General features: G+C 37.8%; 3 protein-coding genes across 4 annotated transcripts; 2 read left to right on the top strand and 1 right to left on the bottom strand.

Moving 5' to 3' along the window:
* The first annotated feature begins 73 nt into the window (after positions 1 to 73).
* Positions 74 to 6,821, top strand: LOC141905637 (claspin-like). Of its 2 annotated transcripts, none has more exons than XM_074794607.1 (21): positions 74 to 207; positions 348 to 817; positions 911 to 1,019; positions 1,098 to 1,209; positions 1,302 to 2,099; positions 2,182 to 2,294; positions 2,379 to 2,608; positions 2,872 to 2,980; positions 3,154 to 3,392; positions 3,471 to 3,622; positions 3,715 to 3,957; positions 4,120 to 4,236; positions 4,328 to 4,442; positions 4,633 to 4,769; positions 4,862 to 5,035; positions 5,125 to 5,246; positions 5,341 to 5,465; positions 5,636 to 5,702; positions 6,237 to 6,283; positions 6,377 to 6,532; positions 6,617 to 6,821. In XM_074794607.1, the coding sequence occupies exons 1-21, from the start codon at positions 141 to 143 to the stop codon at positions 6,719 to 6,721; spliced, it is 3,807 nt and encodes a 1,268-aa protein (XP_074650708.1). In that variant the 5' UTR covers positions 74 to 140; the 3' UTR covers positions 6,722 to 6,821. The 2 variants fall into 2 exon arrangements, with proteins under 2 accessions (XP_074650708.1, XP_074650700.1); XM_074794599.1 differs by having other exon boundaries at positions 5,630 to 5,702.
* A 507-nt stretch (positions 6,822 to 7,328) lies between these two features.
* LOC141904687 (armadillo repeat-containing protein 2-like) lies at positions 7,329 to 13,701 on the bottom strand. The gene is made up of 20 exons (XM_074793319.1): positions 13,606 to 13,701; positions 12,758 to 13,043; positions 12,506 to 12,578; positions 12,254 to 12,422; positions 12,013 to 12,133; positions 11,821 to 11,897; positions 11,530 to 11,625; positions 11,280 to 11,452; positions 11,087 to 11,192; positions 10,712 to 10,884; positions 10,587 to 10,637; positions 10,367 to 10,512; positions 10,161 to 10,260; positions 9,890 to 10,030; positions 9,616 to 9,790; positions 9,411 to 9,533; positions 9,140 to 9,253; positions 8,908 to 9,040; positions 8,668 to 8,828; positions 7,329 to 8,571 (listed from the first exon to the last, which is right to left on the bottom strand). The coding sequence occupies exons 2-20, from the start codon at positions 12,973 to 12,975 to the stop codon at positions 8,402 to 8,404; spliced, it is 2,520 nt and encodes an 839-aa protein (XP_074649420.1). The 5' UTR covers positions 12,976 to 13,043; positions 13,606 to 13,701; the 3' UTR covers positions 7,329 to 8,401.
* A 917-nt stretch (positions 13,702 to 14,618) lies between these two features.
* Positions 14,619 to 16,922, top strand: LOC141914641 (popeye domain-containing protein 3-like). The gene is made up of 9 exons (XM_074805898.1): positions 14,619 to 14,705; positions 14,806 to 14,890; positions 15,054 to 15,289; positions 15,384 to 15,573; positions 15,779 to 15,901; positions 15,999 to 16,104; positions 16,187 to 16,339; positions 16,415 to 16,610; positions 16,701 to 16,922. Exons 3-9 carry the CDS (start codon positions 15,064 to 15,066, stop codon positions 16,781 to 16,783), a joined length of 1,077 nt encoding a protein of 358 aa, XP_074661999.1. The 5' UTR covers positions 14,619 to 14,705; positions 14,806 to 14,890; positions 15,054 to 15,063; the 3' UTR covers positions 16,784 to 16,922.
* Positions 16,923 to 21,269: the final 4,347 nt, after the last annotated feature.

Below are 21,269 nucleotides of genomic sequence, written 5' to 3'. Positions count from 1 at the left end.
TTATTGCCTGGATGCGATACTTAGGACGACAAATACATTTCCGGGTTCGCGCGAGATTTAACAAACGGAAAAGAAAAGAAACATGCCTAAATTCTGACTGAATATTAAATCCCACTCGTAAATTATTGACTGCTACAGTGATGGATTCATCAATATTGAATAGTGATCTGTTTGATGCGGAAATTGAAAGTGACGAAGACGACGGAGGTGAGTTGTTCTTTGAATCGGACAATATTCTCGCTGGGTCTTCTTCGGACAGTCACTCATCAGAGCCCTCATCAGTAACTGGACTGTTGTTACCCGTCAGATCAGCTTAACTAAACTGGCATGAAATTTACTATTTCCAGCAGCACCAGGACGACCAGCAAGTGAAGATAATTCTACAATGGTGACGGAGGCAGATGTTAAAAATGACAAAACTGCTGATACCGCTGATATAGACAGTGATGATGAAGGTGAAGAGGAGAATATATGCCGGAAAAGAACTATAAAAAGATCAGTGATCATTGATGATGATGATGATGATGAGGACGATGATAACAGCAAAGATGATATGATCAATTCTCAAAATGATAACAATGATACTGCTGCTGCTGCTAATGAAGATGATACTGAGGATAAGAATGAAGATGAAAGTAAGGCGGATTCAGATAATGAAGATACAGGCGATGCAGAGAATGGATCTGCTAGAAATGTTCGCAATGAGTCAGACTCTGATGATGATAATGGAAATAGTGGTTCTAATTCTGATAGCAACAGTGAAAAATCAGAGGATGAGAATGAAGAGGAAAAGATCGGCAGATGGACAAATTCCAAGGTAGCAGCATATGTTGTGATGGTTTTCTGATTTTGAGTTTTAATATAATTTTGAATAAAGATGGTAGTAATCATGGTTATTTTCGTAATTCAGGGTGCAGGAAAAACAGTCAAGAGGGATCGTCCTCAGCAACGGGCTGCTGCAAAAAGGAGTATGGATGAAATGAAGAATATCCACAGTGAAACACAGAGAATGGTCCGAGGTATCGGGGGTATCTGAAAAGAAATTTTTAGAATAGCTTTTGATAAGGTTTAGTTATTCAGTTATTTTGTTCTTGTAGAGGGTGAGTTAAGGTTGCCTTATCATCAACCGAAACCAAGGTCGCTGAGCGAATTTCTAAATCGACGGAAGACAAACATCAGCGTGTTACGCCCTACATCAACATTTATCAGGTATTGCAAGTATAAGATTAAATAAAGTTATTTGATTTTTCCTGAAAACTTTTGATTCATGTTGCCCAATTTGTATTATTAATTAATTCAAGGCAAATGTCTAAGGATACCCCTTCAAAACCTCCGAGAAGAAAAAACCGATCGCAAAATTCACCGGAGGAAAGCAAATTACAGAAGTATCGATCGCAGGATTCTTCGGAAGAGATAAAAATTGCAGCTGAATCCATCGATGAAGGAGTTTGCGACGTAAAAACTCAGTCACAAGATTCGAAGAATCTGCACGATAAATTTGGTTTGGACGACAGCGATGATGACGAAGAACTCCCCGATTTACAGATAACTGATTTAAAAATAAACGCGATACCGGAAAACGACGATGTGTCTTTAAATGTCGAGCGAGCAATAGAAAATGAACTACCCGCTACTCTAGACTCTGGCTGTTTAGTGAATACACAGTGCGCAGAAATAGCTAGTGTCTCTCAGGAGACTGACTCGGACCCTGCTGTAGAATCAATCGATGAAAAAATTCTAACTGGGAATAAGTTATCCGTATTCAATGGTGCTGATGATTTTGAAGAAACTGATCTCGGAACTAGTGCTCAAAGCCAGCGAGCTGATAATATCAAAGAACCTCTTACTGACATTCAGTTGAATACCGATCCTTCGCCGAAATCGATGAAATTATGGTCGAAAGTGAAACAGGATTTATCCGACGATATTATCAATTTAAAACCTTGTATCGGTTTGGCTGTTGCTGACGGGGATTTTATAGATTTCGACAGCGAGGGTGAAAATGATAAACCAAAATCGGGTGTTGGATTATTGAGAGAAAAACTGATGAGGCATTCAGTGAAACCTTGTCTGAAATCCCCTGCGCAGGTGAAAGTGCAGTAAGTTCAACAACTAACACTTATGATAATCTCTGTATAATGAAATGACACTTTTCAAAAGCCTGTCTTGGCTTTGTTTCAGTATTGTGAAGAAGGAAATCGATGAAGACAATAATAAAGAGAGTTTGCACATGGAAACTATGACAGTTCCATTAACTGTGGAGAAAGAAAATGATCCAGCACTCGGAAAACCAGGTAGGAATACCATAATCAAAAAATGATTAATCGGTGGCTGATAGAAAAATAATTTAAATGTATATCATTTTCATGCCCTGTCAGGAGCAAAACTCGGTTGCCTAAAGGTGCAGCTGAAGAAAGCAATGAAACTGAAACGTGAAGAAGCCTTGAAAAAGCGCATGGAATCGTATGATATGGAAAATGAAGAAGGATTTGACGAGGAGGAAGCCGAATTAACTGATCAATCTGATACAGACGGTGAAGAGGAAGGTGAAGATGACCATATGGATGATGAGGAAGTTGAAGCGGAAGAGAATAATGATAATGATGAGGTTTGTGTCATGATTTTACTTAGTACCTTTAGCCCACTCAGGGCGAAGCCATAGTGGGCTATTGCATTCACTTTGTCAGTCTGTAGACAAAACGGAAACAAATTTTTCGGTAAATTACCATATTGTACTATCAATCCTAAACACATGTGCATTTTCTGGCCCTTTCCCAGGTGGAATGGTGTCCCTGGACCCCTAGTTTAAGAAGTTAGCAGCATCTCCACAACAAAATGGATCAAAATTTTTATTTTTTGTTGAAAAATTAGGAAAATCCATTTGCTGATGATGAGGCTGTAGATGATGATGATGTTGATGATGCACAGAGCGAGTCAGAAATGAATCTGAAATTAGACAGATCTGATGAAGAAGATGATGGTAAAATAATTTTCTAAGAAACTCTGTCCCACCCTGTTTCAAATCTTAAGTTAAAATTTGAAACCATGAATCTCTGATTGATAAATCCAGTGAAATTGATAGCTTGAAAACCACTCGACCATTGCCGTGCAGTGATATGTAATTGTCATGATATATAAACATATCACTTTCAGAGGAAGAAATCTCGAAAAACGCACCTAAGTCTACTGGTAGCAGTAGTAACAAGAAGCTGCTATCATTAAACTTCTCGAATTTGTCAGAAAAGATACAAGGCAAATATTCTGAAGATTCTAGTTTAGAAGAAGAGAATCTGCCCGATTTGATCGTTGTTTCTGATAAACGACGAGCTAGTCCTACTACACCTGATATGTTTACTCAATTCCCAAATACGCAAACTCCTCAAACGCGACAGGTGAGCATTAAAAACTCAAGATTTCTGACCTGATTGTCAGTTTTGATATATCATAGTCGCTATAATTTTTCTTTGCAGAATGAAGACAGTTCTTTTAAGATCCCGCCTCTACTCACTTTGCCAATAGAAGATTCGCAGGATTTATATTCAGATACGCAGAGTGAACGTTCTTGCAATCAAGTCAACTTATTCATAGAAGAAAGTCAATCTCAGCTTCTAGATGAAGATGGGTAAATATAACCGTATCTTTTGTGTATTATTGATTGGGCCTGGTTTTTCCTTGCCGCCTTATCATACCGATACATATTCTTTGTATTTCAAGATTTCTGAAAGTTCCTTCATCTGCTAAGAAGCAGAGCAAACGCCAGTTGAATTTGGCAGGATTAGTCGATTCTTCGTTGAAATCTCCGGATGCTAGTGACGAGCTGCTCGGTTTGTGTTCGGGACAGTTTTCAGTTGCTACTGGTAAAAGTGCATTTGGGCTGAAGAATCTAGTCAGTGGAACACAGAAACAGCAGGATTCAATGGATGAATTGGCTGGCTTGTGTTCAGGGAATTTTACGAGGTAAATCTATTGATCATGATGTAATTCAGTCCATTCAAAGATTAAGGTTGTCCTATAATTTGTGAAGCAAAGGAAACTTTCGTTGTCCGATGGGAAGATCGATCGATTATAATAGGCATTCCTGTAAACAAAAGATGGACTTAAGTATTGTTTCTTTTCTAGTTCAATGTCTACGCAAAAACCAACTGAAAAAACTAAGCGACCGTTTGATTCAACTCAAAATCCTGATTCATTGGATGAACTGGATGGTTTGTGCTCAGGGAAATTTGTCCCATCGAGGTAATATCTTTTGCACAATATTTCCATCCCTTGTCACTAGCTTCATCCCACTAGATAACAGTTAGGTACTGTGCTCTTTCTTTCATGGCAGTTTTGGAAAAAGTTCTCAGGTAGAAGAGGAAGAAGCTGATCTAGAAGATGATCTCGATTTACGGCTGAAGTCTGATGATGAAGATGGTGATGTATCAGATAATGAAGATCAACAGGTAACTGTTCAAACTTTTTTCCCCCAGTTTCTTAGACTGGATGATTATTCAAATAAATTGTACCGGTAGTTTATTTCTGAAGGATCACAACTGTTGTTTCTGGGTTGTAGTTCTCTTGATTTTTGTTGAGGAATAAGTTTGATTCGCAATTAAACATGCCCTTTAAAAACGAATGACTGTCTATATTCAGGACAATCTGGACAGTGACGAGGAAAATAACCCCAAAAAGAGGAGATATGATGATGAAAATGAAGAGGAAGATGAGGATGATGTGTTAGATGAAGAATTCCCTCCATCGTTCACAGGATTCAAATCAAAGAAAAAAGGGTAACAACCTAAAATGTTGATATGAAAACTGCCCATTCTGTGAATAATAGTGAAGTATTTGATATAGATGCATAACTTCTGATTATTTACAGGAAAATTCGCAAAGAATTTTTAGAACAGGAAGCAGAGCTGTCAGGAAGCGAAGCCGGTAGTGATGAGGATCTAGATTTAGATGAAAAAGATGATGTGATGGAGGCCGAAGCAGGAGATGCTGATTTCGTAGGCAGTGAATCACATTTACGCGATCAAGTTGGACGTGTGCATTTGTAAGCAACTGATTTATCGACAGAACTGAGTAACTGGGATGTTTGGAGTTGAATTATCTAAATACTGAATTTGAATTTTTAATCAATAGAAAATCGTTGATCGATGAAGATAAACGGCAGTTGAGGTTGATGCAAGAGATGTATTTACCGGATGGTGACTTACACTCGGATGGAGCAGGCAGACAGCGAAGATTCGCTTGGAAACATTTAGGTCAGGTAGCTCACTCAGAAGACGCCTAGAATTTTTTTAAGATAGATACATGTATTTAAAGAACATATAGGAGTGGCTTCTATATTTGTTTCAGATGATGATTTATCTCAGGATATGTTCGATGATGATGGTAATGCGGAGTTAAGAGATGACGATAATGAAAATGAAATCAAATGGAGGAAAGAACGATTTGAACGAGAAAAATGGCTGGCAGAACAGGTACGGGCTGTTGGTAAATTACAATGCCGTGTTTGATGTACACTATCCTTTAAGTCAAAATTGTCATGCAAAAGGGGTTACAAGTAATAGATATTACATATGTGGACCCATATAGATCGAAAATCTTCATGTACTTCAATGAATAATTATTTCAACATTTTTAGAAACAGGATGATGTAGCCGAAGAAAGCAGTCAATTCTTGAAACTTAGCAGTAGAATTCTGCAAAAATCATTAGGTACATGACTCTATAAGAGCTTTAGGTAACTTTCTAAAAGCGGAGCAGAGTGCGTTAGGGCTCAGTACGCCGTACAGACATCACGTCCCGCAGTTAACAAATCGTTATCGATTCACTGTTGAAATATCATTGTGTTATATCTGGATTGAGACGTGATAAACCCAAAAATCCTCTAAAGCGTGACGCTGACAACCAGCCAATGACGGTGTCAGTAGAAGGCCTGTACGGATGAACCAGTTTGGTTACTACAATCAGCTTATATACATGTAGTTAATGGACCAAAAGTCTGTGTAAATCGGCTCCGAAATTAAAGCGCAGTCGACTGTATATCAGTATATCAATACCGCATTAACCGCGATAAAAAAACATCTAAGTCGTTACGTGTTCGTCTATTCCGCAAATACTCGAGACACGCTATTCCGCGTTCCGCCCCCTGATTCCGCTCCACTTTTAGAAAGTAACCAGAGCTTTAACACGGATGAATTCTCTCAACTAATCATTAAATTTATTTTCAAGTGGTTTTATTATTTTCAGCTGACAAAGAATCAAAAGAGAACAGCCAGAAAGCATCTGGATTCAGAGTATGTATCCTTTTAATCCTTTAATACTGCTGTGTTTATACAATAAAACTGATTAAGTAGTTGTGATTTATTTTCCACATTTTTTCGTTCTAGGCTCAAAGAAAGGGATCTTTTTTGAGTAGAAACAAAACGACTTTAGCAAAAATAGCCGAAGTAACTAAACCTATGGCGAATCCGGGACAAGCTGTGAACTCGCGTAAATTTGTATTTTCTGCTTTATCACCCGATGTCAAAACGCTAGAGAAAAAGGTGTGGTATTCCGTTTGGTTGAATTTATGATCCTGTAAGTTAAGCTCGATTAAGTGAGCAAATATTGACATTTTCTACTTGCAGAACCTATCCAGATCAAATACTGTGGCCAGCACAGCTCAACCTCCGCGCAAGAGATTAAAGTTAGAACATTCAAAGTCAGCAAACAGCATATTCAATCATTTCTGAGATTAAAACCACAAAACTGAGGTTAAAAGATTCGTCGTTGGATTTCTATCGAAATTATTTCAAGATTGTATGCATTCATTAGTATGTTGTAATTAGTATATCAGAGCAATATATTGTTATATTTTATACAAATTGATGTCGTACATGTACATTAAATTCTTATTTTTTGGAGTCTGTTCCAACCATATTCAAATGCTATACAGCTATCTGCTTTTTCGTTGTGACTTTGCTATATTGAGTGGCGAACGCAATAAGTTATTTACTTGACTCACCCTTGAAGTTTTCATCCTCTGATTAGTACAAGTCTCCAGCACAGATGGGCAAACAATGTTGTCACATGCAAAACTTCTATATTCTACAAGATTGAGTGCGAATTGGACTGTCTTGACCAAAAAACGAGCTGAATTGAAGTTAAGTAGGACCAGAGGATCATCAGCAAAACTTTTTCATCTATTCTATATTGAAGACTGTATCCTATGCCTTGCCCAGAATAAAGCCGAGTCACTTCAAACAAACATCGAGGATTTTGAAAAAATGAGATCTTTTGAACAATTCCCAATGATTGAACTGAAACGACATATCTTAACTACTAATAAATTCTGGTTTATCTTTACTTAAACTATATGCACAATTATTGATAGAAAATAAATACACTTACATCACTCTCAAATATTAAATATGTAACAAACTATCGATAAATTTCTTCATTCACCGCATTTAAGGTTTTCAGCTCATAGCTAAAATTAGTTAATGGAAGCAAGCTGCCATTGATTTTCTTTGAAAATAAAGAGCTGTATCATTTGCTTGTGCTCATTAACTGCATACGCAATCAGTCGGTATATAATGATTTAAACCATAAAATATATCAGCATCATAACAACAACCTAATTATCATACTGTGGTGGACGGATGAAAATATCATTACAGTAAATAATATAAAGCTAAATCAATTTCAATGCGCAAATAATTAAATCTCGAAGTGCACACAAAACTTCGAACATAATCCTCACGTGGCTGGACGGGTCGACATGATAAAACTAAGTACTGCTAATTAAGGCTATAAATATAATAAGAATCGAGAGAAAAGTGATGAATAATGTTTCATTTGCATCCACTGAAAATCTCACTTGCAGGGACTGCGGAACTTTTATACACATATTCCTATTCAATTGGCAGGAAAGAATTATACAATCTTGGAAGTAAACATTTTATATACATTGTATCATTCAGAAAACATTACACGAAAGACGTGAGAAATAACGGCATTAGGGACCGAATCTATCATCATTATATATTGATAGTCTGGACGGCAATATAATACAGATGTACCTTCATTCCTATAATGTCAAAAAACACAACTCTAACATGTTTGATAAACAATGTAATACATACATGTACGTACGTAATGATTACATAAATTCCTTATTTATATAACTGAGATCAGTACATTGTATGGGAACAACAGACTCGTTTCTTAATGTACATGACCATTCAAAAAGCCACAAAAAGCCTGCCTGACCTGAGGTCATCTACGTGAATTTCATTGATAAACATGCACACAATACTCGTTAAGAAAGTCTGAGAGTGTCTGAGAATAGATAAATAGAGCAAATATCTGTGAATCGAACAACATGTGTGCACAATAAACATGACAGCATTGTATATCAAAATAAGTTAAAATCAACTCGGGCCATCTAACTCTTCAAATTTTGATTGGTTGAGTTCGATACGTTGCAGTAGTTGATTTGCCACAGGACAGAAATCCGTCTGCCAGACGTCATGCAGATATTCAAACATCACTTCATCGTTCAGTTCTTCCGAATTACAGTTCAAGAAAGCTACTTCTTCATCTGAAGAAGACAAAGAGATACAGGCATAAATTGCTTTTGAAAACACATTTTGTACTTGCAATATTTCAGGTTAATACATCACTCGATTAAACTCACCTAAATACTCTACTAGCACCTCGGTCATATCCATGGACTCTTTTGCACCGAAACAATCATTTGTACTTTTGATTTTGCTACTGTAGTTCCATAATATCTGACAAACCATGCCCGCGAGTTGCCAGTCATTCTGTCCGAAATCGCGCAAAACTTCAACGAGCCTGAAAACACAATGAAAATATATAAGAATAAGCGCTTATTCATTTACAAAAAATAGAAGTTTATTATTCAATCTCTTACTTAGCAATTCCATTCTCTTCCTTCAATGTCGGTCTTTTGTCCTCATCTGCCATTAAATTGATGAGAACTCCGCAAGCTGTGTAGACGACATCACGACTGCCCGAATCAAGCAGTGCAATCAACATTCTATCAACTGTAATTATAATGGTAGTTGTTAATATAAAAGATCCGCACCATTTTTCAGGCACCAGTTCTCCCGGGATTTGTTAAATATGAGTGAGATCTGCCTTACTTTTGTGCTGGGTAAGAAATTGCCTTATTGGTTTTAGTCTTGACAGATTTCCAAATACACGAGCGGCCTCAACCATTCCTTCGATATGATCGTTCAAGACTAACTTCACCATTGCTGCAAATAAAACAACGGACCGACACATCAGTTCAAATAGACCAAATGTTTAATTCAAATTAATTGAAAATCCGGATTGAAAAATCCGAATTTAGCGAGTTCTACTATATTTATAAACTAAAACACTACCTCCGGATTTTAATTAAAGCTCACTTACATTCGGCTATGTTCATCTGTAAACCTAAATTCTCCGTATCAGCGTACATGTAATATGTGAGATTATTAATCGCAGCAGCTGTGTTTAGCACTAGTTCTTCGCTGTTAGTCAAATCCTTGTTATCTGAAATCAGGAACAATGTCGATGAGGAGAGATTGATTAGAGTCCAGAGCGTTAACAATTAGGGGTATCGATAGATTCTTACCTATGATGTATAACAATAATTGATGACAATTAGGATTCATTGCTAATGCAGCGCCCACTTTCTCATTGATAGAAAGATTAGCAAGCACTCGCACTAATTTCATCAGCACATCTTCTACTTTCGTCAGATCTTTCTTATCGGTATCACTCGAAGCAGCAAATTCAACAGATGACAACTGAAATGAGACAAGATAACGCCCACATTTTTCTCGAGTTATCGATTGATTTTTCAGGAACGATTAGAAAACCGACTACGCATAGAACTATACGCGTACCTTTTGATCGAGATCGATGTATGACTTGAACACATGTAGAAATGATTCGATCATTTTCGGCTGATGGAACAAGGCGAAACGCGCTTCATCATTTTTCGCGGTGAGATTTCCGAGGACAAAACTTAACCGTACCACCACATCCTAAAATGAATATTATCAATGTTTGGCTTTCCTTTCCAACCAGATCTGGTCTTGGATAAAGTAGGTCTGAATGGGCTGAGTAAATACAAAATGTTAAATTTCTGGTAGCAATATACTCGAATCAACGTACCTCTTTTTTGTAATGCTTTGTGAGGACATGCATCATTGTTTTGTATGATGTCGTGCACTTAGTAACGATACTGCAGCAGTCTGCATGTAATGTTAGCTTACTGAAATCGTAATGAAAAGTTGTATAGCATAAGTAAAGAGAAGTAGACTCATGCGAAACTCTATACTGATGTAGTATAAAGCTGCCATTTCCTGCAAGATGTTTACCTAAATATACGTGAAATATGCAGAACGATGTCACTATCGTGTGTGTACGTGTCCAATACATCGAGTAACTCCTCGATGATATGACAAGAAATGAACTTCTCGCGACTAGAATTCGTATCAGCCAGATTTCGCAAGCACGCGACCATCTGAAAATTTAACAAATAGTAGAGAGATCGCTGACGGAATATAACCGAAGACGATGTATAAACGACGAACATACCTGAACTAGTACATGCCCCATTTGGTCACTGGGATGGTTTGATAATGAATTCTGAAACAATAATTCATGAACTGTAGAAGCGAATAGTATGTAAACGAAGCATCATGATCGTCTAATGAACTTACAGATTTATTCACAGATCTTAGTATTCCGGATAGAGCCTCTATTGTACCCAATTTAGCTAATGTTTTTAGTATTGTACTGTTTCCCGACAGGAACTTTAAAGCACCGATAGAATAAACCAGCGCATCGCATGTATTCGATGGATCACTCTTTTTTACAGTTGTTACCAGTAAATCTGAAACAAAAATTACCATTGAAAATCTTTGCTTTTCGATTTTACTGCTTTTAGAATCAAGTTTTTGAAAAATGTATTGTATATCTTTTACATGTACAGTGTATTGTAAAATTCAGAAGTTGTTCATCCATGTTATATTGTATCGTTATATTTTAGAAAATAGCGTTAACCAAATAAAAACAAAATCTATCATTATCATTACCCAATAATTTCTTATCTTCGACAAAGAGTTCATCATTTTTATCATCTCTGCTGACTTTGAAGACCAGTTTACAAACATTCGTCAGATTATTACCGCTAACATGAAACTGAAGTATTGAAAAAGTACGTTTTAAGAGACAAAATCGAAATAAAATCAGATACGGACAGAATAATTACGATGATATATCACTCACAGCAAAAATAATCTTCGCCAATAGTATGAGAAGTTTAGGCTCAGGAACATCGAGTAATTTGAAGATATGTTTCAGTATAGATGATCGACGTATACAGTTCCTTCCCAGAAGATTTTTACTTTCAAGAATCTGATACAATTGATTAGCAAGTCCTATCAACTTTTCCGCATCCCCTGAAGCAAAAACGAGAATCAATCATTTTTCTCATTTAGGAAGTTATAGGAGTTTTAGAAAAATGATTAACACCTACCTTTACTAATCATCATTTCTTCCAATAATGGTTTAATTTCTTGTTGAAAATACACATTCTGTTCAGGATTAGTCTCATCTTCGAGTACAGGTGAAGCTAATCAATAAAAGAAACAACATAGATAACCTAAATACTGTAAACACCTCATCTATTGATATTCTAAGACATATCGAAGATATTCAAGACGCATTTCCGAAAATATTTCAAGATAATCAGAACATTTTCCATAATGCTATAAACTGTGTTAATACATTATGTATAGCTCATAATTCGAATGCAACAACATTTTACCTTTAACGCTGGTAGCGGAAGAAGTGCGACTGGATGCAGCATTTTGAGAATCACTAACATATCCACTTTCAGTTCGTCTGCAGAAAATGATAACAAATACCCATCACATTTAAATACACTTCAGGACTGGTAAAACATATATGACGCATTCAATAACAGTCAGAGGCTTTGACCTAAAGTGGAATCATTTACTTTTTATCCGGTTTCGATGAATTTTCGCACCCATCTCCTTCCCCTCGTTCGTCTAATAATAATTTCGTTCTTTCTTTCGGACCACTGTGCACTCGTCTCTCAGTGTCTGGTTGTTCAACGACTAAAAATACAATTATTTGACATTGTTTGATCAAAAGTTTAACACTTCAGATTGCCAAGCATAGATTTATATCATTAGGCAATGAATAGGTATATGCTGATTGAGTGATACAATGCTTACCAGATTCAGCTTTCCGAGGAGATTCCTCTGCAAGGTTTTCGATGCTATGTGATTGGTTTAAACTGGTTGGACGGGCTTTCTTGCGTACATTCACTGGACGGTTTGGGTCGACGGGAGGTTTCGGACACAACAATAACGATTCAACATCAGCGGCGGCGACTGGTTTTTTCTAAGGATATTTTAAGAAAATCTATGGTGAACAACGATTGATTGATAAAATCTGAACGAAAGAATACAAGATTTCATACATACGTGATCGATTGGACTAAGACGTGTACCGGATACTGGACGCGAATCACTTCCATCAAAATGATGAGGTCCCAAACTAAGAAAAAGATTTAAATCTCACTTGAAAGCTTTATTCTACACATTTCTTAAAATGTACATTGCCAATCCATTTTCATTGAGCGAAGCCAATATATAAGTGCCTTCACAGTTAAACAAGTCACATTTCATCATTTTTTGAACTTCTATTATGAAAGAATGATGATAAATATCACTAACCTAAATGCACTCGGTGGTCTGGCATCTTTGTTTCTGTTGCTGCTTGTGCCAAACAAAGTACGGTTTTCTTCTCGAGGAGTGAAGGGTCGATTCGTTCTCACCGATCTTAATGAAGTTCTCGCTTCGTTGATTATTTTCGAACTAGTCGGCACTTTCTCCGAGGGTTCATAGAATGGTCTGTCACTTTTTGTTTTCTTCGCAGCGCTTGATTTGTCCATTGGGACGAGTTGTTCTACCGAATCAGTAACCAGAAATCAGTGCTTATTAAAGATGAACGCCAATATGTCTGAAAATGAGGGAATACAGCATTTTTTGTGAATCTTTTGAAAAGGTTTGCCAAGACCTAAATCACACCTAGTGAACCCAAAATCATGAATGGGACCAGTAAATACTAAGCGTGGTCGCGTCACTTATGTAACTTGTAGTACAATATTTGATGGGCAAACCAAATTCATCTCTGAGCTTATCCCTCTGAACCTACTACAACACCCTTCTCCTTGACCTTTTCAAATCTAATGGCCCAATGCTAACAACAGTCAACACTAACAGTAGGTATTCTCAAGCATTACCTTGTGTCCTCACAGGGATCATTCTAGAAGAATTGGAGGTTTGGAGCTACCTATTTTTCCTAATCTACGATAACTCTAGATACAACCTAACAACCTTAGTACGGATAAGTAGGGGGAAACTATCTGCAAATGTCACTCGTTAGCCTTTTAATGTTGGTAATTAGCACGGCCGAGACCCACCGGGATAATTTTGTCTACAAATACCGATGTAAACAACTACTATTCGAGTGACGAAAGTGACTATATATTAAACAAATATCTCAAAAGACCTATATTTACCAAATACAACTTTATGTAGTATCAATGGGCCACTGTGTAACATAATTTATTTACGAATAACAAAACCAGGAAATGAATATTTGTTAGTGTACGAGATATAGGGTAAAGGGTGGCTCCGAGAATATCAAAATCTATTCGTGTTAGACTCTACTGCCGCGGCTGGCATCGGGGACTAATCTGGGCGAACGAAGTCAGCTCAATTATAAGCCCTGTACTCAATATTCCGCAGAATTACACTCGATTATAGCATTTCAATAGTCTTTCTCCAATTCAGTTTAGAGTATTTTGTATATTTTAGAGATTTTCAAATTCGAATAAGTGCGACCAGCGCCGCGAAAGATCTCCATTGAAGAGCGTCGTCGTGAAGCCGCCCGGGTGACCCGGCCAGGCGCCGGGGCCCGGCTAGTTAGTGCTTTAATCACTCGACGATTTCGGGGATTCAAATATATTCGGCCATGCACTTGCAACACTGATCGCACCTGCTATGCACTCTGCTCGTCGAATTGACAACGGAACGGATAATTTACCAGAAGTTTACCTCGTCCTCCGGCCCCCGGGCGCCACACGCAGGACCTCTGGGTCCCGTGCCAGTGCGTTTCTCGAATTGCCGCTATTTTCAACGAAAGACGCCAGGCTCATAAAAAAAACGAAGAATATATGTATATGTGAAGAAAGGGATTATTTCATTCCTCTTCTGTATCAATCATCGCTATTTCTAACTTATTAGATGATTTGTAGTACCGGTATTGACGGTGAGATTCCTTGAGTCCCAGCGGCTGAGTTTTCCCGACCAGTCATCTGGCACGTCTTTCTCAAGTGTTGTGAACAACATGTGAACATCTCAGCAAAGACATTCGAGAAGGTAAAGCTGTCACTGAATGCTGAATTGCGAGGAATTGTTTTTCCATGATGCACATCTCCGAGGATTGATGGCAAGTCGATGATGGATGAACGCGCGAATGTTCAGCTGCTCCAGAGAGCGACACCAAGCGAGCGGAATCTGTAGTGTTACTGATGGAGTCAGGAGTATCAGTGCTCGCATCATGAGGATGTTGCAGTCAAAATCAAGATGTTTTAGACATATCTAATCCGCAACTCGCGTAGGTATTGGTATCTTATTGGATAGCTTTTTAGCTTTTAAGTAATGCATTTTGTCTGTCAGTTGATATATCGATTTATGTTGGTGGCTTTTGGTTTTAGCACTAGTAGTTGCAGTGGTAGTTTTCCTGGTGATGCTGATACAACGGTGCAGTACAGCGCTCTAAACGCTGCAATACTCTATAATGTGAGTAGACGGCTACAATCAAATATCGGATTTTCAGTAATCCACATTAAACTTTGTTTGATATCGGATCGATATGTTTCTTATCGTTATCAATCAACAGTCATTCAGTCTCGAAATCAGTTCTTGAAATGTCTACAAATAAATCAAAATTATATTTAACCAGACCAGACGAGATGGAACATTCGCATACTCTGAAACCACATGACGAACTCAACCATTCCTTGCATAATGATAACCCCTGGGAACATGAACTTATTGGTGCCCATTTTACGGGATGCCAGGGATGGCACTCTGCGAACCACGTCGTATTTCAAATTGCAAATGTTGCTTGCCTAATCGCATACCTGGCACCTCATGGCGTTTTTGGATCGCTTCTACTCCACGGAGGGCTACTATTTGGTAGGTTATTTGACATCTCCGTAACCGTAGCTATGGAAATGTAAAAAGGTAGATGTAAAAGATAAATCATTGGAGAGTTTAATTTCTTATCCAGGATTCTTGCTGTTCTGCACATGGGCGTGGGTCGTTCTCTGTGCGCCGGATATCTTCTCCTGGAATTTTGCATTTGTTCTGCTCAATGCAGTGCAGGTGTTTTTCATTATGTATCGCTTAAAAGCCATAAAGTTCGTGCCCGAAATCGAAGAAATTTACACAAATCTCTTTCAACCGCTGAAAGTATCAAGGTAATATAGCTTTGTCTTACTAATTTAGTCTTGAATCGTAAACTTGAATTGTAGGGATCGTATTCGGGTATTACGTCAAACTTGCTACCTGCTGATTTGGACCTTTTTATACGAAAATAAGGTTGATATATATTTTTTTGAATATGATTTTCTTCTATCACCTGTCTAAGTCAGCCACTTTATAATTGCTGGGTTTATTTGGCAGGAAATTAGTGAAGAAGTTGACGTGCACTGAAAACGCGACAGTATTGAGCATGTATCCCGGGGAGTGTTACGCCACACAGGGTGTCACTAGAACAGACAGACTTGGCTTGTTAATTAGTGGAAGGTAATCATCAGCGCATCAGATTTCGCGTGTATCATTAGTATATCAATTAATGAAATTATCGCATTTCACACACGCCTGCGGGAATCTTCCGTTACAGCGTTTCTGTGATGTCAAACAACCAGTTTCTCCATCATATTCACGAGAAACAGTTTCTAGACTCGCCCGAATTCGAGAGCACGACAACAGGAGAAGAGAAATATCAGGTACAACCGAAAATGAAGTACTTAATCAAAGACCATTGATTAATCACAATGCAAATAAATTTTTGATAATTGATTTTCGAAGGTGACGATTATAGCTGTTGGACCATGTCGTTACATGTTATGGCAAAGAGATGCTCTACAATACCTGTTTATCAAAGAACCTTATCTAGCCACAATAATGGCTACTTTGATCGGGCGAGACATCACTAACAAACTGTACGCTTTGAACGAAAGGGTAATCATTCGAATGTACGGAAAAATACAAAATTCCGCCAAGTCCTTTCGTAATTGGGAATTTTTTTCGTTGCAGTTAAAAAATCGTGGATCGCGGATTGATGTTCGATTGCCGAGCGTAACGGCTATGATTCCTCCTGGCGATAGTAGACGCCCGTCAGTGTTCAACAGGCGGATAATCTCTATGCATCAGAACCAGTCGTACTCAACAGCGATTACTGTCGCCGATAATCCAGAAGAGTTGGAAGACGAAGACTTATTCGACGAACTAAGTATAAAGCTCAATGTTCCCGTTATGCCGTGTATATCGCCTGCGCGAGGCCAACGTTTAAACAGTATTTTCTACTTTTTATTTACTGCAGACGAAGAAGGAAAACCGTTCCCGACGAAATTTACCAATGGAAAACCGAATAATTTGAACAGAATTACACAGATTGAAGTCTAAATACTTACGGGAAGTTCTCTCTCCTGCAATAAAAAAAACTTATTAGTGAACGTTGTAAACTTTTTTGTTGCTTTTTTACCACTGATACATCGATGGGGTGATTCCGTAGTTGTGAATATATTTATCAATAAATCATCTGTTTGTGGAATGTAATAAAATCAGTACAACTTATTCTTCTCATTGGATCGTTAGTTCTGACTTTCATAATTGTTTCCGCACACAGTATATGGATTGATTTGAGAGGCACCTCTTGAAGTCAACTAGACTTACAACACCGGAGTAAAATAATTTAATTATCTGGCTAGTCCATAGTAACACGTGGAACTTAGTCCTCGGAGATCTCGGTGAATTCCAAATACGGTGGTTGGTATTCGGTTGAAAATGATTAATATGTTGCATTATGACCCTCCCACAAAGAATCCGACTGCGATAAGCTTTCGCAACAACGATCACTAAGTTGGGGGCCTTTCCGATGAGATACGTGTACCAAAGCTAATAACCGAAACTAAAACAATATCGGTTCCAACCGTCTAAGTAGCCAATGGCATAATTAACGTCATGGGTTCACCTAATCAATCATTTCTACATCTGACCACGGTAAAATACATATCATACGACGTACGTAATCAATGATATGAAACTGTACACTTTGCAAGCACCGCGCTCAAGTAGCATTTGACTTGGTAATAATATCGTTATGAGGAAATCGGCTGACAGTAACGAATTATATCCTGTAACCGTAAAGCAATTACATTGTAGAGAAATGGCGAATTACGGCAAAATATTGCGTTTTGTTTGGCTAAATCAGACGAGTTAAACCCCCAATGCGGATCTTGTGGCTTCGAAAAAAGCTTTCCCTTACCCCATAAAAGCTTATAGTTCTCATAAGGGAATGGTACTATCAAGGTTATTCTAATGAACTGGTACATTAATACATTTTTGGCAAGGGGAGCTAATGTCTTTTTTTTAGTCACCAGAGTTTGGCCATAATGGTTCCTTTATAGTTATGCATATTTCATTAGTAGTGGGTTCAAGTTGTAGACCCTAATCTTTTACATCAAATAAACAATTTCAACAAACTTTCCACTTATCATCGGATGGGAAAAAGGATTAAGAGAAATATTGCACAAGATACTTTATCTGAAATCGTTTTCCAGTTTAATGATGCATCCGTATTTGTCTCATCAATCATGATGCAGGATAAATAATTCTATAGTTTCAATAATTCATTTAATTCCAATTAGATAGCAACAAAAAAGTACATTGAGATGCTGTATCAACCGCAGAGGACAATTATAACCCCTCCCATCAGAGACGTATACTTTTGTAGATGTAATCATGTACAGTTTGGTTCGTCTGGAATAGTGGCTGCAACTGGTTGCAGTTTGGAGTCGATACTCATCTATCTCTCAGCTCTTACCTTTCAATTATCGCAGAATCGACGATGGAAAGGTATTTGTCGTCAATTTTCAGTTGATTTCCCGATGATGTAACGACAAATTACGTTGGTGAGGTGGTTGTTTGGCAGATGGAGGTTTTTCGACGCGGGTGTATCCCGAGGCCACACGTTCAGTCGCACAGTGTATCTGATTACAAATCGATTCACGAGAAGCCAGCGAGAGATCATGCTTCTAGAAGCTGACGAGCGCTGTATTTCGAATGATACTTTCGACGGCAAATCAACGATATATTTTACGGAATAGATAACTTATTCTTGGATAACTGTAATTTCTGAGGTAAGTCCTGACGACTGGTTTCTTGTAGATATACTGACAATTATTAGAATGTTCTCGTTTTTGTCCCACCCGTCTCATGCCATGCATAGTTAAAGCATGCCGGTATCTGTTTAGGTTTGAATCCGAAGCGTATAGAAAAATCCAGAATTAGTTGCTCTTCGAAATGTGTTACAAAATGCGTTTCATTTATTAATTGTAATCTCAGTTTCGTTCTAAATCTTTCGTAAGAAAAAGGACTGTTTCCGCTTAAAGTACTGTAATAATTCTACCGTAATAGTGCTTTTTCCTTTAGCGTGGATAATGCGAACTGAATCTATTAATTCTGAAAAATAAAACATAATTCTAGATCCGATAAATAGAAATTTGATTGACGCCGATTTAGAAAAAAAAACAATTTATGATGAAATGTGCATTCAATTTATTTGGAGCAGAATTGAATGAAATCTTCCTTATCTAAAATACCTGTATCATCGGAACATTGAAATAGGAGAGCCACTTGATGTAATTAGTCCAATGAAATTTATCTGAGTTTATTGCAAAAAATCCCATTTTTAACATTCTCATTTCGTGTTATGAATTCTCGGAACATTAACAAATATCGCTTCTCAACTATTTGTCAACTGTACAGTTAGCTCTATGTTATTTGATGAGGACTTGTTATGACAAATGCATTAACCCATAAAATGTGTCCAAATATCCTTCTTTCATATCGGTGTCCGTAATTGACTCGCAAAACAAGTTTGTTTAGAATAACCGATGTAATAGTATGATCGGTTTTTTTTTCACTTGATCTAAAAACCGCATTGAGGTTTTTTAGCGAAAGAGATAGTGAGTGATCTGGGGTGAGAGGCTAGTCGAAAAACTATAGCGATACGTAGGCGTTACACATTTCATCTACCCCTTAATTGACCTTCATTTAAATTTTCAATTTCATTACTTGATGTCCCTGCCTTTAATATGTACATATATATATAAAGAAAGAAATATTATCAATAAGTTCGTTCACAAATGGCGACGTTTTTAAGAGTGGGATGGGATAGAGTGGTGGTTTTTGCCTAGCCCCGCTCTTCGAAAGGAAGCTCAGGCTTTTATGGCCAACCCTTCTCTTATAAAAGAAAGTTCTGTAATGGTTGATTTTTTTTTCTTTTCTATGCCCACTCTCCGTGAGCGTTGGCTTGTATACGAACCAACCGAATGCTACGTCAGGACGTCATTTACATTCGCTCATCTGATCTCTTCCATGATTATTTTATAACCGTGATCATCTTAAACCGCGATCATTGCCATAAACACTACTCGTATTACTGCCACGAGATTTCAGCGGCATTTCTTCGAATCCCCCCTCTCTATCAAAATTCGTTCTGCTCGTAAAGCAACACTTAGCCGCCTAATTAAATGCAAATCAAACGCAAAAAAACGTACCTAGAGCAAATAACTATTAAAAGGTACACGCGTTTATCACCGTGGCAGAATAACAGCACAGTCTACGCTGTTGTCATGACAATCAAGCAAAATCACCGACTAAATAGACCCGAGATATTTTCCGTGTATACTGAGTGACAAAGAACTTAATTTGGCGAATTTATACACGAATATTCGGTATAGATCAAATAGTAACCAGTCAGTTCCTAATTGATGAACAGCTATCACTTGGTGCCATTTTCATTTAAAATCTGTTTCTTTCATATACCGTATATATATCTTACTGATCATATATATCGAATGGGCGTATACTGGCTATAGTAAGTTATAATGAATGAGGTTGTAACATCAATCTAAATCTTTTGTGTCGTGCGATATCAATTCACATGTATTTGTTTAACCACACCCAATGTTGGGATTATACCTGATCTCCGATGGAAGATGGCTGAGTCGAAATGCGACGTTTTTAGTTACCTACATTCATCGAGGTAAACCCTGATGTCAAATCTCAAATCAACTTGTTGCGCGCAGTGGAAGACAGATTTCAACGTCACATGGCAGTGACGCACAATCTCTGCAACCGTCGCAGAGAGGTCGAGAGCTTTCCCGGGGGCTTCAGCTGAATCTAACCGAACACTCCGTCTGATTTATCCTTACCTGCCTCTTATAACTCATGATAACCTGACTTGTGCGTGTGTGCGGATCGGTCCGTAATTAATGTCTTTTTTAAGCGACGATCTGTCTCGAGATCGCTGTAGAGTTCTAGAGATCGTCACTTCAGTTTCGATTACTTTATTTGATTAGGCAGTCATCTTTCTTCGTTTAATTTCACTAAAAACAGGTTAAGATTGAACCGATTCAACATATTTAGCAGCAGCAGCAGCGGCACTTTATTGCCGAGCTTTAATTAGGGGGGTTGCATTCTAATTCATTCACGATTCCCTCAACCACAGATGTGAGTGCGTGGGTGTAATCCAAGAAGATCTGATCGTTTGGTTTTATTGACACAACTCTGTCGCATTGAATTGAGCTACATCGATCAAATTATATATATATACAAAATACTCGGCGGAGATGCAATACTGAATTCATTACGCACCCTCTAGGATCTTGTTCACAGAACGTTGATCACGTATAATACAATTCTTTTCTCGTGCCTTTTCTATTGTGTCTAGGGTTACCGGTACAATGTAACGGGAATTCGACTCACGACGTGCTATTGGATTTTTCTTCTTGGATATTGACTAGATGGCCGCGGAAATAAATAAAAATAGCCCCCACCTTCGATCACTGTCGTGAAGAATGCTATTTGATTGCAACCTCCAGTG

This window comes from Tubulanus polymorphus, chromosome 1, assembly GCF_964204645.1.
Source record: "Tubulanus polymorphus chromosome 1, tnTubPoly1.2, whole genome shotgun sequence".
Taxonomy (NCBI): domain Eukaryota; kingdom Metazoa; phylum Nemertea; class Palaeonemertea; order Tubulaniformes; family Tubulanidae; genus Tubulanus; species Tubulanus polymorphus.
The sequence above is the reverse complement of the archived record's forward strand: the minus strand, read 5'-3'. Positions and strand labels throughout refer to the sequence as shown.